Genomic DNA, 14,677 nt, shown 5'->3' on the forward strand with positions numbered 1-14,677 from the left:
GACTCTCAGAAACGTCCGTTGGGCGTACGAGTCGTAGCGCGTGGTGATTTTCTCATCCCTCTATAGGGTGATTTAGAAAAACTATTTGAATTAAGTTTTCTGGAATGTTCGAGAATATTTACTGGAGGATTGGGTGATCTTTCTCTCTCTTTTAAACATCCCGGGGCCCATTCATCATCAGGGATGATGAATTATCTCTCTTGAGTTTCTCTTCTACGGTGGACGGCTTTGGTAGGTGTCTACTCCTCTTCCTGCTCTGGCTCCTCTTCTGGAGGTTGTTCTGCTGGAGGTGGATCTGTCGGTAGGAGGCAGAGCTTGGCGATGGGTCTTTTGAAGATTGAGCTGGTGCTGGTGATCCTCTCTAAGATGGGAGTTCCATTTTGTTGTGTTGGAACTGATGCTTTTGAGGTCCTGATGGTTGCAACTCTGGTTAGGCCATCTGCTCCTGGGTGAATTTCTATTACTCTTGCGAGGGGCCATTTTGCTGGAGGATAATCTTCGTCGATCATCAGGACCATGTCTCCAACCTCGATGTTCCTCTCTCTCTGGTTCCACTTATAGATGGCTTGATGTCGTTGGAGACACTCTCTAGCCCATCTGGACCAGAACTGCTGGATTTTTTGAGTAACCAGATTCCATCTTTGTAGTTTTCTGGGCTCTCTGTTGAGGAGGGTTGGTTCTGGTATGATCTGGAGTGGCTCACCGATCAGGAAATGTCCTGGGGTGAGTGCTTGGAGGTCTTCTGCGTCATCCGTCATTGGAGTGATTGGCCTCGAATTCAGGCAGGCCTCGATTTGGATGAGGATGCTGTTGAGTTCCTCATAGGTGAATGTTGATGATCCGAGGACTCTCTTGAGGTGGAACTTGGTGGATTTCACAGCTGCCTCCCATTTGCCACCAAAGTGGGGTGCTCTCGGTGGTGAGAAGCTCCATTGAGTCCCCTGTGTGGCGAGGGCAGCTTGAATCTCGAGGTTCTCTCTCGAGGGTTGATTGTACAGCGTCTTGAGTACTGAGGCTGCGCCAACAAATGTAGTGGCGTTGTCGCTGTACATCACTTCGGGGATTCCTCTTCTTCCGGTGAATCTCTTATATGCCCCTATGAAGGCATCTGTCGTCTGCCTGGACACGAGCTCGAGATGAACAGCTGATGTGCTGAAACAGACAAAAACTGCAATATGCACCATAGATGGTTGGGCGTTTGTAGGCCGCCATTTGAGAATGGGAAGTGGACCTGCATAGTCCAGTCCCGTGTGGAGGAATGCTCGTGTTGGTGAAGTTCTAACAGCCGGCAGTGGTGCCATTCGCTGTTGAGCCTGGCGTCCTCGGTGTCTGATGCAGATGGCACATTTCTGGATATGGGCTCTGACAGTGCCTCTGCCACCGATGATCCAGTACTTCTGTCGCGTGAAAGCTAGGGTGAGTTGTGTCCCACCGTGCAGAGTTTTTCGGTGAGCTTCTTCGAGGACTAACGTCGTTAGTCGTGACTGTCGAGGCAGGATTGCTGGGTGAATCTCTTCGGGATCCAGCTGTGAGTTTTTGAGACGGCCTCCTAGTCGGATAATTCCGAGTTCGTCTAGAGTGGGCGTTAACTTTGCCAGAGGATGACTCCGTGGTACTTGAGCGTTTCTCACGAGCAACCTATGAACAGAAGCAAAATATTGAGCTTGAGTTATTTTTACCCAGAATGTCCTGGCCTCGATGAGTTCTCTGATGGTGAGGACGGGCGTCTGGGGAACTGACTGTCTTCTAAATCGCTCGATTGCTCTGTTCAGTGTCGCTGTTACTTGGAGTACCTTTTCCATTCTGGAGTACCTGTTGAGTAGTTCGGCTAAGGCATTGATCTTCATGGCCACTGGGTAGGATGGTGATGGTCTTGCTTCGGTTGCTGCTACTGCTGGAACGTCTTCTATTGAGGAAGGCCATTCCTGGGGATCCTGGTTAATCCATTCAGGTCCGGTCCACCATAGGGGATGTACTGCTAGTTCTTGAGGAGCTATTCCTCTTGAGGCACAGTCGGCTGGATTCTCCTTGCCGCTGATATGTCTCCAGCTTGCATCTGGGAGTGAGTCCTGGATTTTGATGACTCGGTTTTGGACGTAGTCTTTCCATCTTGAGGGGTGTCCTTTGATCCATGCCAGGGTTACCATAGAATCTGTCCATAGGTGAGTTTCTACTTCCCTGAGGTCGAGCATCTCTTTGGTGATGACCACTAACTTCGTAAGCAGGACAGCTGCGTTGAGTTCAAGACGAGGAATGGTCATACGCTTGATAGGAGCCACTCTTGTTTTTGCGCAGACCAATACTGTTGAAGTAGGCTCATTGAAGTTCTCTGTCCTGAGGTACACTACTGCACCCATTGCTGCGGTGGAGGCGTCTGCGAATCCATGGATTTGGATTCTCTTCGTCTTGGATGAAATTCTCAACCATCTCGGTACTGAGATTTGATTCAGCGTATTGAGATTGAGCCTGAAGTCTTTCCATTGGCGTTGATAGTCTTCTGGTAGAGGTTCATCCCAGTTGAGTTTGAACTTCCATAGATCCTGGATGATTATTTTTCCTCGAGTGACTACTGGTGCGATGAGTCCCAATGGATCGAAGAGTTGAGCTATTTCTGATAGTGTTGTCCTCTTCGTGAACACTGCTGAATCGAACTCCTTTGATTTGTATTGGAATGTATCACTGGTTTGATGCCAATACAATCCAAGGACTTTGGTGATAGGCTCTTGGAATTGGATTATCGATTGAGTTGATGGTATTCCTAATGTCTCCAAGGCTTGTGGACAGTTGCTGCTCCACTTCTGGAGTGGAAACCCGCCTGCTTGGCAAAGACCACTCAGCTGCCAGGCGATTTCTCTGAGTTCTTCTGCGGTTTCTGCTCCACCATAAATGTCATCGACATATCTGCCTTTGGTGAGTGTCTCAACTGCGGCAGGATATCGATGGCCTTCGTCCTCTGCTAATTGCTGGAGCACTCTTAGAGATAGCCATGGAGAACAGTTGAGTCCGTACGTAACTGTGGTGAGCTCGTAGGTGATGAGCTGTTGTTGCGAATTGTGCAACAGTATTCTCTGGAGATTCCACTGGTCTTTGTGAACGTTTATCTGTCGAAACATCTTGACTATGTCTGTTCCAAAGACTAGTTTGTGCTTCCTCAGCCATGTCAAGACGTTCATCGTGTCTGCTTGGAGCTTCCCACCAGGATAGAGGATATCGTTGAGGGATATTCCTGATGAGGTTTTGCTTGAGCCGTTGAAGACTACTCTCAATTTCGTAGTGAGTGCGTCTTCTCGTAGAACCCCGTGATGCGGTAGATAGTATGCTGTGGAGGGTTCTTCTTCTATTGGTGCTCTCCTCATGTGTCCTAATGCCTCATACTCATCGATGAAGTCTCTATAGAGCTTGGCATAATTATCGTCTGCCTTGAGACGACGTGCAACTGACTGTAGTTGCCTTGAGGCTTTGAGCTTTGAGTTGCCGAGTGCTTCTGCTGATGTCCTTAGAGGGAGTCTAACTGTATAGCGCCCGGTCTTGTCTCTTGAGTGCGTGGACTTAAATATTTTCTCACACTGGAGTTCATCTGGTGATAGCTCTGAGTTCTGCGTTGTGGGTAATTCTTCCTGGGTCCAAAATCTTTGAAGAAGCTCTAGGAGTTGTTCATTGGAGGATTCCTTTACGGCCGATAATGAAATCCTTGGTGAACAACCTTTGCATTCGAATGGTCCGGATAGGATCCATCCGAATACGGTTTGTTGGCCAACTAATTGAGTATTACTGGAGCTGACTACTCTCTGCTTGAGGATCCGCCCATAGGTATCAGCTCCTAATATGATGTCTATTGGCCCAGGTTTGAGATAGTCTGGATCGGCTAGTTGAAGACCTTGGAGTGGGTCGATCCTTGGTGATTTGCAGGAGAAGGATGGTAGCTTCACGGTGAGTTTCTTGAGGACGTGAGCTTCAAGGTCAACTTGTTCTGACCCGTCGATTGCGTAGAGCGTAATTGAAGCTACTCCTCTCGTGCGCCCTGCGTTCGTCTCTGCGATTCCGATGAGCTCAATTGATGATGACCTTATTGAGAGGTAGAGAGATTTTACTAGTTGCTCGGAGATGAAGGATAGCTCTGATCCTTGATCGAGGAGCATTCTTATACTCAGTGTGAAGCCTCTTGGAGATTGGATTCTTGCTTGGGCTGTGGCTAGCAATACACATTGGTGAGTGTCTTTTGATTGGTGACTCCGCTGATTATTGAGTATCTTCTGATTGCGTGTCTCTTCTGCCTTACTGATCGTTGCCGTGTTGAGCGTAGTCTTCGGTGATGTACTTCTCGAGTCTGTTGAGTTGAGTGCGATCAGTAAGGGTTCTGATTAAAGTGAATGATTTTTATGTACACTCACTCCAATCTGTCGACTCCTTCTTTGGAGGTGCAATCTCTGCCTTTGAGGTGGAAGCTACTGGCTCGTTCTGGTGCACCTCTCCCGAGGTGTGTGGGCTGCCTCCGTGGATCAGAGTGTGGTGCCTGCGTTTGCAGGTGAAGCACGTCTTTTGAGTCTTGCACTTTGAGAAGACGTGTGGCCCTAGACAGTTGAAGCACAGTCTGGTGGTTGATACGAAGTCGTTCCTCTTAATTGGTGACAGGGCTATGAATTTTTCGCAATTCGCGATGAAATGCGACCCCTTGCAGTAAGCGCAGTTGTTACTGGGCTTAGTTGCTTCCCGATGATCGGCTGATTGAGTTGACGCGGTGAAAACCCTTCTTGTTCCTTGAGGAGATGCTGGTCGTGGTCGTTGGGTCTGCGACTTGGAATGGAGTCGTTCTCCTGCGTTGATGCCTCGTGCGCACGACTCCACGAAGTTGGTGAACTCCTTGAGTGATGGGAAATCCTTGGAATCCCCTACTTTGAGTTCCCATGCTCTTAGGGTCTCTGTGTCCAGAGATCTTCTTAATAGATGAACCAGCATCTGTTCCAAAATCTGGTCTTTTGGAAGCTTGGTTGTGGTGATCAGCTGATCGAACGTCTCCAGCGTAGCTGCCGCGTTCGAATTGAGGTTCTCTGCGTTCGCCTTAGTGATTTTGGGAAGACTGAGGACCCTGTTGAATAGAGCTTGTGCTGCTAATCTAGGATCCTCATATTTCCTCACTAATTTGTCCCATGCCTTCTCATAATTCTCCTCGGTGATTGTGAATGTGGACAATAATTGAGAGGCTGGTCCCTTGAGTGCTTCCTTGAGACGAACCAGCTTCTGTACTGGTGGGATTGAGTCGTCCTTGCTCACCAGTGATTGGAATAGATCTCTAAATTGGCTCCATTTAGAGTCACTCCCGTCGAACGTGATGAGGGAGATTCGCTTCAGTTGATTGGCCTGCTTCGTTGAGGTGGAGGCGTTAGCCTCCTCTTTTTTAAGTTGCCCTTTCAGTTGATAAATCAACTTTGTGCAGTCCCGACGCCATGTGGTGGCCTTTTTACACCCCTCATAGGCCAGGTACTCTTGAGTGGGAAGCAGGTTGACCGCGAAGTCCTTTTGAATGGTCACTACCTCGTTCCAGTCAGCTTCCAGCATTTTCTCGTGGCCCTCGAGTTCATCTAACGTGAGCCTAGTTATTTGAGTGGCCAGTTCCAGCAGCTCCTTGTGCAGTTCACTAAATCCACGCAGCTTTGTTCGGATTTGCTGGAGCTGGAAGTTTTGTAGCGCAGACAGATTCAGCGGGTCCGGTATTGGTGGCACCCCAATACATGATTCCCGCGTCTTGATGCGAGTTGGAGTGGGCTCTGGTTGCTTTTGCTCTGAGACGTCATCATTAACCTCTAATGATGACGGACCTGGAGTGGGCATGTCCTCTGTAGCTTCGGACACTCTAATACTTGGACGAGCAAAATTAGCATCCGCATCTTTAAATTGATCATCGAGAATCTCTTCGAGATCGTCTGGGTGTTTTTGGTGTAAGTCAGACATGGTTACTTACTTGGTGAGTAGCTATTTGATTTCTACTTTACCTAATGCTGACTTATTCACACTTGCAGTCGGTAATGTAGAGTGCTTACTTGGTGATGCCGCTTTCTGAGGTCGGTTGAGTCCCACTGAGGTTCGGCTGAGTTCGGCTTCACGAGGTGTTCCGACGGTTCGAAGAAGCACGTTGAGTCCTGGGTGTCGGTGTTTATGGTTGAGTACGCCTGAATGTAAACACTAGACCCAGTGTTTGGTGATGTTCTCTGACCTTGTCCTTTTGTTAAGCCCGTGAGGAATGTTGACCGCACGTACCTGAGTGTCAATTATCACTTCACGAACTTTTCACTGAACAAAATTCACGATGTAATTTTTCCACCGATTTCCCATATCCGGCTCGAAGGACCAAATGTTTGAGATAGAGACGAGTATGCGGTGCCGATTTGGGATCAGTGGGAAAAATTAAAAGACACAAGACACGTTAGACTATTGGGGGATGCACTGTTTAATTTATTATAAATAATTTGAGGCGTAACCTCGCGTCTTTGAAAGAATTGTACAGTTAATGGTTGATAATTTCAATTCCCGCACTGCTGGTGATATACTAGAACAGTTATAGAGCACGCGATTGAAAAATTGAGGTTTTCTTGGAGATATTTGATTTAGAGATAGCTACAAAAACTTGAACGTCTGTGGTGCGTCAAGGCTGTAGATGGACTGACTCTCAGAAACGTCCGTTGGGCGTACGAGTCGTAGCGCGTGGTGATTTTCTCATCCCTCTATAGGGTGATTTAGAAAAACTATTTGAATGAAGTTTTCTGGAATGTTCGAGAATATTTACTGGAGGATTGGGTGATCTTTCTCTCTCTTTTAAACAAGATCTCTTGACAAAACACTGTAGGGCTATTGCATAATGAGATAATTAACATTTAAATAATTAGCTTGGGAACGCCAAGGGGGATGCCCACGATTTTCCGAATTTTTCCAACAAAAAACCCGTTTTGCCAATTATCTTGTAAACAAATGGGTTTACAACATTTTGTCAAGACGGCTTTTTTGCGAGAAATGCAATTTTAAACATTAATGATCTTATCGAAAAATCGCGTAGATGTCTTAATTTGATAATTAATCGCGGATTGTTGTTTAAAATTCAAATCCAATTATTCAATAAACAAATGGATTTACGGGATTCCACCATGGGACATTTATTGTAGATAATTTTATTCTCTGTAAAAAATGTCTCGTGACAAAAAGCCGTAAATCCATTTGTTTACGTGATAATCAAGATAACGCGGTTATTGCTCCGGATTCCGCGAAAATCGCGAGCTATCCCCTCTGAAATTTGCCCGCGATTGTTTATTATTAATTATCTCGATAATAGGCTCTTTTACAGCATTTTGTCAAGAGATCTTTTTTATTGTAAATTTAATTTACAACAAGAAAGGTCTCTTGACAAAATGCTGTAAAAGAGCCTATTATCGAGATAATTAATAATAAACAATCGCGGGCAAATTTCAGAGGGGATGCCCGCGATTTTCAGAATTTTTCCACCAAAAAACACGTTTTGCCAATTATCCTGTAAACAAATGGGTTTACAACATTTTGTCAAGACGGTTTTTTTGCCAAAAATTCAATTTTACACATTAATGATTGTATCGAAAAATCGCGTAGATGTCTTAGTTTAATAATTAATCGCGGATTGTTGTTTAAATTTTACATTCAATTATTACATAAACAAATGGATTTACGGGACCCGCCATAAGACATTTGTTGTAGACAATTTGATTCTTTGATAATCAAGAAATCGCGTTTATTATTTAACGTGTTTATTATTATTTCGACAATTTTAAACATTAATTATGTAATTTAATCACCCCCTCTACCCCCCCCCCCAAGGTTTGTCTTGAAATTGGCAATGATTGAGAGAGAAATATCTTCCCCCCCCTCTCTTCATCACACTAGCGGAATGGAACGTCCGTCCGTGGAGAAGGGGAAGCACGCACACCGCTTACCCGCGGCACACGGACGTACAGCCGCGCAAAGCTCGCGCCCCATTGGCCGCTCTTTTCACCCCCATATCTCGATAGGGGTGCGTCGGGGCGAAAAGTGGAAAAGGACTTTTCGGTTCCAAACCACCCCCCAAACACGCCGGTGCACCCTTTACAATAAGATAAAGGGGACCCTGTATACAATCATAATTTATCGAAAGTGTTTGTTACAATTTTCAATGGGTTATGTTGAGCAAGAGGAATAAAGTGTTCTTAATTGACTTATTCATTAAGGGTGTGAATGTCAGTATTTGACTCGAACTTTCATTGTTCATTTTCTGAAACAGCAGAATGGTTCACTTGAAAATTTCCGTTATGGGTACATTATCTGAAAACAACTCCACACAGAGATTTCCTCAAATTAGAAAAGAAAAGAAAAACATTTAAATGAGAATGTCATTCAATGAAAATAACAAGCCACTACTTTTTCAAATTACTTGTCTGCAGACAACTACTAGCAACTAGTTTCAAAGCAACTACCAAAAATTCAAACTTAACAAGATTGCAGTTTTTCGAAAGCTTTCGAAATTATTACATGCATTATGCAAAAATAAGCGTATATAATTCATTTTGACACATACACACATTCATTCATCCTGAAATAACTCAAAGGTGATAGAGTAAAGTGAAACAGGTAAAAATAAATAATCAGGCCAGTCTGCTTCAACAGACACAAGTAATCAGGCCCGTCTGCTACAACAGACACAAGTAATGGGGCCCGTCTGCTACAACAGACACAAGTAGTGAGGCCCGTCAGCTACAACAGACACAAGTGATGAGGCCCGTCTGCTACAACAGACACAAGTGATGGGGCCCGTCTGCTACAACAGACATAAGTGATGGGGCCCGTCTGCTACAACAGACATAAGTGATGGGGCCCGTCTGCTACAACAGACATAAGTGATGGGGCCGGTCTGCTACAACAGACATAAGTGATGGGGCCCGTCTGCCACAACAGACACAAGTGATGGGGCCCGTCTGCTACAACAGACATAAGTGATGGGGCCCGTCTGCTACAACAGACACAAGTGATGAGGCCCGTCTGCCACAACAGACACAAGTGATGGGGCCCGTCTGCTACAACAGACATAAGTGATGGGGCCCGTCTGCTACAACAGACATAAGTGATGGGGCCCGTCTGCTACAACAGACATAAGTGATAGGGCCCGTCTGCTACAACAGACATAAGTGATGGGGCCCGTCTGCTACAACAGACATAAGTGATGGGGCCCGTCTGCTACAACAGACATAAGTGATGGGGCCCGTCTGCTACAACAGACATAAGTGATGGGGCCCGTCTGCTACAACAGACATAAGTGATGGGGCCCGTCTGCTACAACAGACATAAGTGATGGGGCCCGTCTGCTACAACAGACATAAGTGATGGGGCCCATCTGCTACAACAGACATAAGTGATGAGGCCCGTCTGCTACAACAGACATAAGTGATGGGGCCCGTCTGCTACAACAGACATAATTGATGGGGCCCGTCTGCTACAACAGACATAAGTGATGGGGCCCGTCTGCTACAACAGACATAAGTGATGGGGCCCGTCTGCTACAACAGACATAAGTGATGGGGCACGTCTGCTACAACAGACATAAGTAATCAGGCCCGTCTGCTACAACAGACATAAGTGATGAGGCCCGTCTGCTACAACAGACATAAGTGATGGGGCTACTGAAGGATAATAATCATTCTAGATCATCATGTTCCATTGGCCACAGACGGTTGACATGTACTATTTTGAATTTACCTTTAGGGAATTTCTGAATTTGATACACAACATCATTTAGTTTGGATCGCATCACATATGTTTTCTCCCAACTTCTTTGAATTTTTGGACATTGACCTTTGACTCTCTTGGGGGCAAAGAGCCAAACTCTCTGACCAGGTGTAAAGTAAATCAGGTGAGCTTTTAAATCAAATTTAAATTTCATTTTGTCGCTTTTGATTTTCCAATTTTCTCTGACTTGATTATGGGTGTTCACTAATTGCTCTTGCAACTGATCTATGTAATCAGGTAAATTTCCGAGATTGTTAGATTTATTGAATGATGGGTTACCATGAAGCAAATCTAGAGGAAGTCGCAATTCTCTACCGAACATTAACTTTGCTGGAGTGAATTGGGTGGTTTGATGCTTGGAGGAACGATATGCGAGAAGGAATAATGGAAGCCACTTGTCCCATGAATTCTGATTGTCATTGATAAATTTAGCGAGGTAGTTAAGGATAGTTCTGTTTAAACGCTCAACCATACCATTAGATTGTGGATGCAATGGGGTCGTACGCGTTTTATGAATACCTAATAGCTTCATAAGTGAGGTGAAAATTCCGGATTGAAAATCTCTTCCTTGATCGGAGTGGATTTCTAGACGTATTCCAAAACGTGAAACGACATGGACTACCAAAGCTTCAGCGATAGTAGCTGCCCGATGATTTGGAAGTGGGATTGCTTCAGGCCAACGAGAAAAATAGTCAGTGACTACAAGGACGAACCGATTGTTACTAATTGTTCTTGGAAAAGGACCTAAAATGTCAACTGCGATTCTCTCAAAAGGAAAGCCGACATTATAAAGCTGTAATTCTCCTCTGGCTCGTTGTGCTGGGCCATCTTGACTGAAACAAACAGAACATCTGCGGCACCAATTCTCAACATCAATTTTACAAGAAGTACAATAGAAACGTTTCCGAATATTATCTAGCATTTTGTTGACTTTGAAATGGCCACCAAGGGGAGAAGAGTGTGCGGTCTTGAGTATTTCTTTTCTCGAAGAATTAGGAACAATAATTTGAAGAGTAATTTTGGATTTGTCGTTGGATTCCCATCGACGGTAGAGAGTATCACCTATCAATTCGAGAGAATCCCAATAGAGGAGGTAGAGCTTCACATCTGAGCCAAGGTGAGAGATTTCATGTCAGTCAGGACATTGATTCCGTTTTTTTTTGAATCGATCAACATGCGGAGGATTGGATCTTGAGCCTGCAAAGTGGACCAATTGCCGTCATCAGTAGTGATGCAAGTTGTTCCAACTTGCAAGGACCGTAACCAAGGACTGTAACTAGGTTCAATAACCTGTTGTTCTTTCATTTCCTCAAGGAGATCAAAAACTTTGTCGCGGTAATGGAATGGGACTCTGCGAGGATTTTGTTTGATTGGATTCGAGTTCCCAGAGTCAATTACGTGTTTAGCTCCTGGATATCTCCCTAAGTCAGTAGAACTGGAAGAAAAGCGCTTTTGATAAGTTAGAAGAAAGCTTTTGAATACTCTCTGTTCTTTCGGATTTAATAACTCACATGAATTTTCAAATAGTTGAAGCAAAAATTTATGAATATTTGGGGAAAATCCAGACATTCCTTTCGAAATCGTTCGTTTGATAAAAACCGTTTTCTTAGGGTTATCAATGTCAAATTTTCTCTTAACAATCGACTGGAAGTCTTGTAAGAGGCCAGATTTGTAGAGAAAATCTAAGCCAAGAATACAATCTTCTTTTATAATTGCGAAGCTCGCGGCAAGAACAATAGAAAAATTTCCGATGGAAATTTCAATTTCTTTGATAGCTTGATAAGGGAAATGTTCGCCAGAAACAGTGATAATACTGATTCTTCTGGTAGAGTTTTTTAGACCAGTCAGATTGTTGTTCAAAAGTTTAGGGTTAATTAATGTAATGTCATTAGCTGTGTCAATTGTCATAAAGCAAGAACGATCATTAATTTTTCCTTTCAATTCCAAAGCAAGAATTGGATCTTGAGTTTCATTTTTCACCTGAAAACATCTAGAAATATTGAAATTTGGTTGAGTTAATTCGTCAATGAAGCAAATTTTGTCTTGCTTGATTGAGTCTAAATTATTGATGTGAGGAAAAGGATTAGCGTTAGCATGTGCAGCATCATTACAATTAGCAAAAGCAAAAGAGTGAGAAGGGAAATAATTTAGAATGTTATCTGTTGGATTTCTCGGAGGAGGGTGTGGTGGCACTTGGTTCCCTGGAGGGTACTGGGATTGACCAGGGGTAAACTGGGGAGGACCAGGAGGAATCGGCGCTTCCGTTCCATGTTGAAGAGTCATGTCTAGGACTGCTGGAACTGATTGTGACGTGTTTGGTTCCCTCGAAGTACCCGGTTGCAGAGCCGACGAAAACATTGTAGGGTATTGAATTATCACTGCAGGTTGAACTACATTTGAAAGTTGACTTGCATTAATTCCTGGAACGTTTGGATGAGGGAGTTCCCCAGAAAGATGTTGTTCAGGATTGACAGGAACAGTTTGATTGTTATCGGCTGTAAAATTTCCTGGGATCTCTGGAGTAGGGTTCTGGTGGACATCGAGAACGATAGGAATTGCCTGATTTCCTGGTATACAGTTTTGAAAGGTTCCATGGATATTCTGAGTCATTGCGACAAGTTCGGCGTTCTTCCTCTCTCTCTTGTCGAATAACTTCTCTGATACTATTTACAGCGTCCCGTAATTGATTTTGGAATTCATTGCGAAGTTGATTCCCCAAATCTTCAATTTCTCGAGAAGTCGCATTATGGTGGAGTATTTCGTCATCCAGTGGTGAATGAGGGCGATAGGGGGGAGCCAATGGAGCATGACGCTCTTCCAAAGTGGCTCGTCTTCGCCTTCCTCTTCCCGACATAATTATTTAACTAAAGTGACTCACCAATAAAGGGAAAAAAAAATAATTTTCCACAGGTTGACGTCAAATTTAATAATTCCAAAGTTTTGTTGACAGGAATCCAAAAGTAGGAAGTCCAGTTAACAGAGCCGGAAGGATAGAGAGATTTTCTAGGCTCGTAGGTTTTGATTAATCCCACTTCTGACACCAATGTTATATCCAGCGAAGAATGAAGACGACACAGGTTGATAAATATTTGGGGCGGTTTATTAGTTACAAAGAGTATTACGATGTGACACGTCAGAGCTCCGAAGAGAGACACACAAGACTAATGTTATATCCAAAAGACAGTCGTGATTCTCCCGAAGTTCAGATCATAGACAAATGAATGAGTCTTCGAAGGGGGACACGTAACAATATATATACCCATCTTCCTCCAGGATTTACCCATCCCCGTAGGGGCATTTTTAAAGTGTCGCAAGGCCTCCGCCGCGCGGACGCGCAAGGGGGCGCAGGGGAAGGCCTCTTCTGGTGAGGGGCGGCTCGGCAGAAAGTGGAAGGAGGTCTCAAGGGACCCTCAACTGGGCCCTGCCGGGCTGATCTCGCCAGGGACAGGTAGGGAAGCCAACAGGTTACCCTGCCTAATGGCTCAGGCCTCGCCAGCAATGGCCCGGCTGGCGCGGCGAGGAGGAGCAGAGGACGCGTTACGGGGAGACGGCTTAATCTCACTGCTAGTCCACTGCTCCCATATTAACTTGCAGCACTGCAAGGCCGCAACTGCCCTGCTGAGTCGCAGCCTTGCGCCGGAGCACACAGACATATGCCTTATACAGGAGCCCTGGTACCACGGAGGCTCTGTTAAAGCCTTATCGGGAGGAGAGGAGGAGATATTCTACACCCGAGGCGACCTGGGCCCCAGGGCCTGCATTGCTGTCAAAAGAGCATGCGGAGCCAGGGGAATGGCTAACTGCTGCCACAGAGACCTGGCGGCGGTTGTCATGAGGCTTGGGGGGAGGCGGGGATGGAGGACATTGTGTTCTGCTCAGCCGACTTTCTGCATGACTCACCGGCACCACCACCGACTAAGGAACTGCGTGATCTGGTGAACCACTGCAGAGCTATAAGGCTGCCACTCATCACGGGATGCGACGCGAACGCGCAGAACGTGGTGTGGGACAGTGAGAGCTGCAGTAACAAGGGCACTGCTCTCTTGGAAATTATGGCAGACGTGGACCTGGAGATCCTAAACAAGGACTGTAGACCTACATTTGTCACCTCGCGCTGTCAATGCATCATTAACATAACCATGTGCACCCGCCGACTGGCGGGGCGATGTATGAGCTGGAGAGTGGACCGGGAGGATACACTCTCCGACCATGGACGTATTAGATTTAGCATTGAGGGCTGTGCCAGGTTACAGCAGGGTCGCCTGAGCAGAAACCCAAGGCCCACCGACTGGGATTCCTTTGAGAGAAACCTGGTGGAAAGGCTCAGTGTAGGACGCGCAAGGCCCTCAGGGAGGACAGGTTGGAAGACAAGGTGAAGCGAATCCACGTCGCCCTGGCCGAGTCCTTCCAGATGGCATGCCCGGCTAAACCATGCAGGCAAGGGAACACAGTGCCTTGGTGGAGTTGAGACCTGGATAGGCTGAGAAGCCAGTCCAGGAGACTCTGGAACCGAACGTACAGATCCAAAAGAGCCGATGGTGGACTCTGTACAGAAATGCGCAGTGGGAGTACAAGAGGCTGATTAAGCAATCAAAGGAGCTCACCTGGAGAACATACTGTGAGGAACGGGAGGCATTATCAAGGGTCTCCAGACTTCGCAGGGTTTCCTTGGGGGACCTTGCACATAGGCTGGGTGGAATCACGCTGACAAGCGGGGAGACCATCACAAAACCGCGAGAAGTCCTGGAGCAACTTGCGCGAACTTTCCGGACTCTATTATAGAGCACCCAGGGGAGTGCCCTGAAGCAGACTGGACGCGAACAGGAAGCGGCGATCCCGACTGGCAGCTAGCCGCAAGAATCGTTACGCTGCTCAGGCTGCGGTGGGCGGTGGACTCCTTCGA

At 45.9% G+C, this 14,677-nt stretch overlaps 1 protein-coding gene across 1 annotated transcript; it reads right to left on the minus strand.

The window, feature by feature from the left end:
- Positions 1 to 239: 239 nt before the first annotated feature.
- Positions 240 to 5,949, minus strand: LOC135171211 (uncharacterized). The gene is made up of 2 exons (XM_064137599.1): positions 4,392 to 5,949; positions 240 to 4,327 (listed from the first exon to the last, which is right to left on the minus strand). The coding sequence occupies exons 1-2, from the start codon at positions 5,947 to 5,949 to the stop codon at positions 240 to 242; spliced, it is 5,646 nt and encodes a 1,881-aa protein (XP_063993669.1).
- Between the last annotated feature and the right edge of the window lie 8,728 nt (positions 5,950 to 14,677).

The sequence above is a fragment of the Diachasmimorpha longicaudata genome, chromosome 19 (assembly GCF_034640455.1).
Source record: "Diachasmimorpha longicaudata isolate KC_UGA_2023 chromosome 19, iyDiaLong2, whole genome shotgun sequence".
Taxonomy (NCBI): Eukaryota; Metazoa; Arthropoda; class Insecta; order Hymenoptera; family Braconidae; genus Diachasmimorpha; species Diachasmimorpha longicaudata.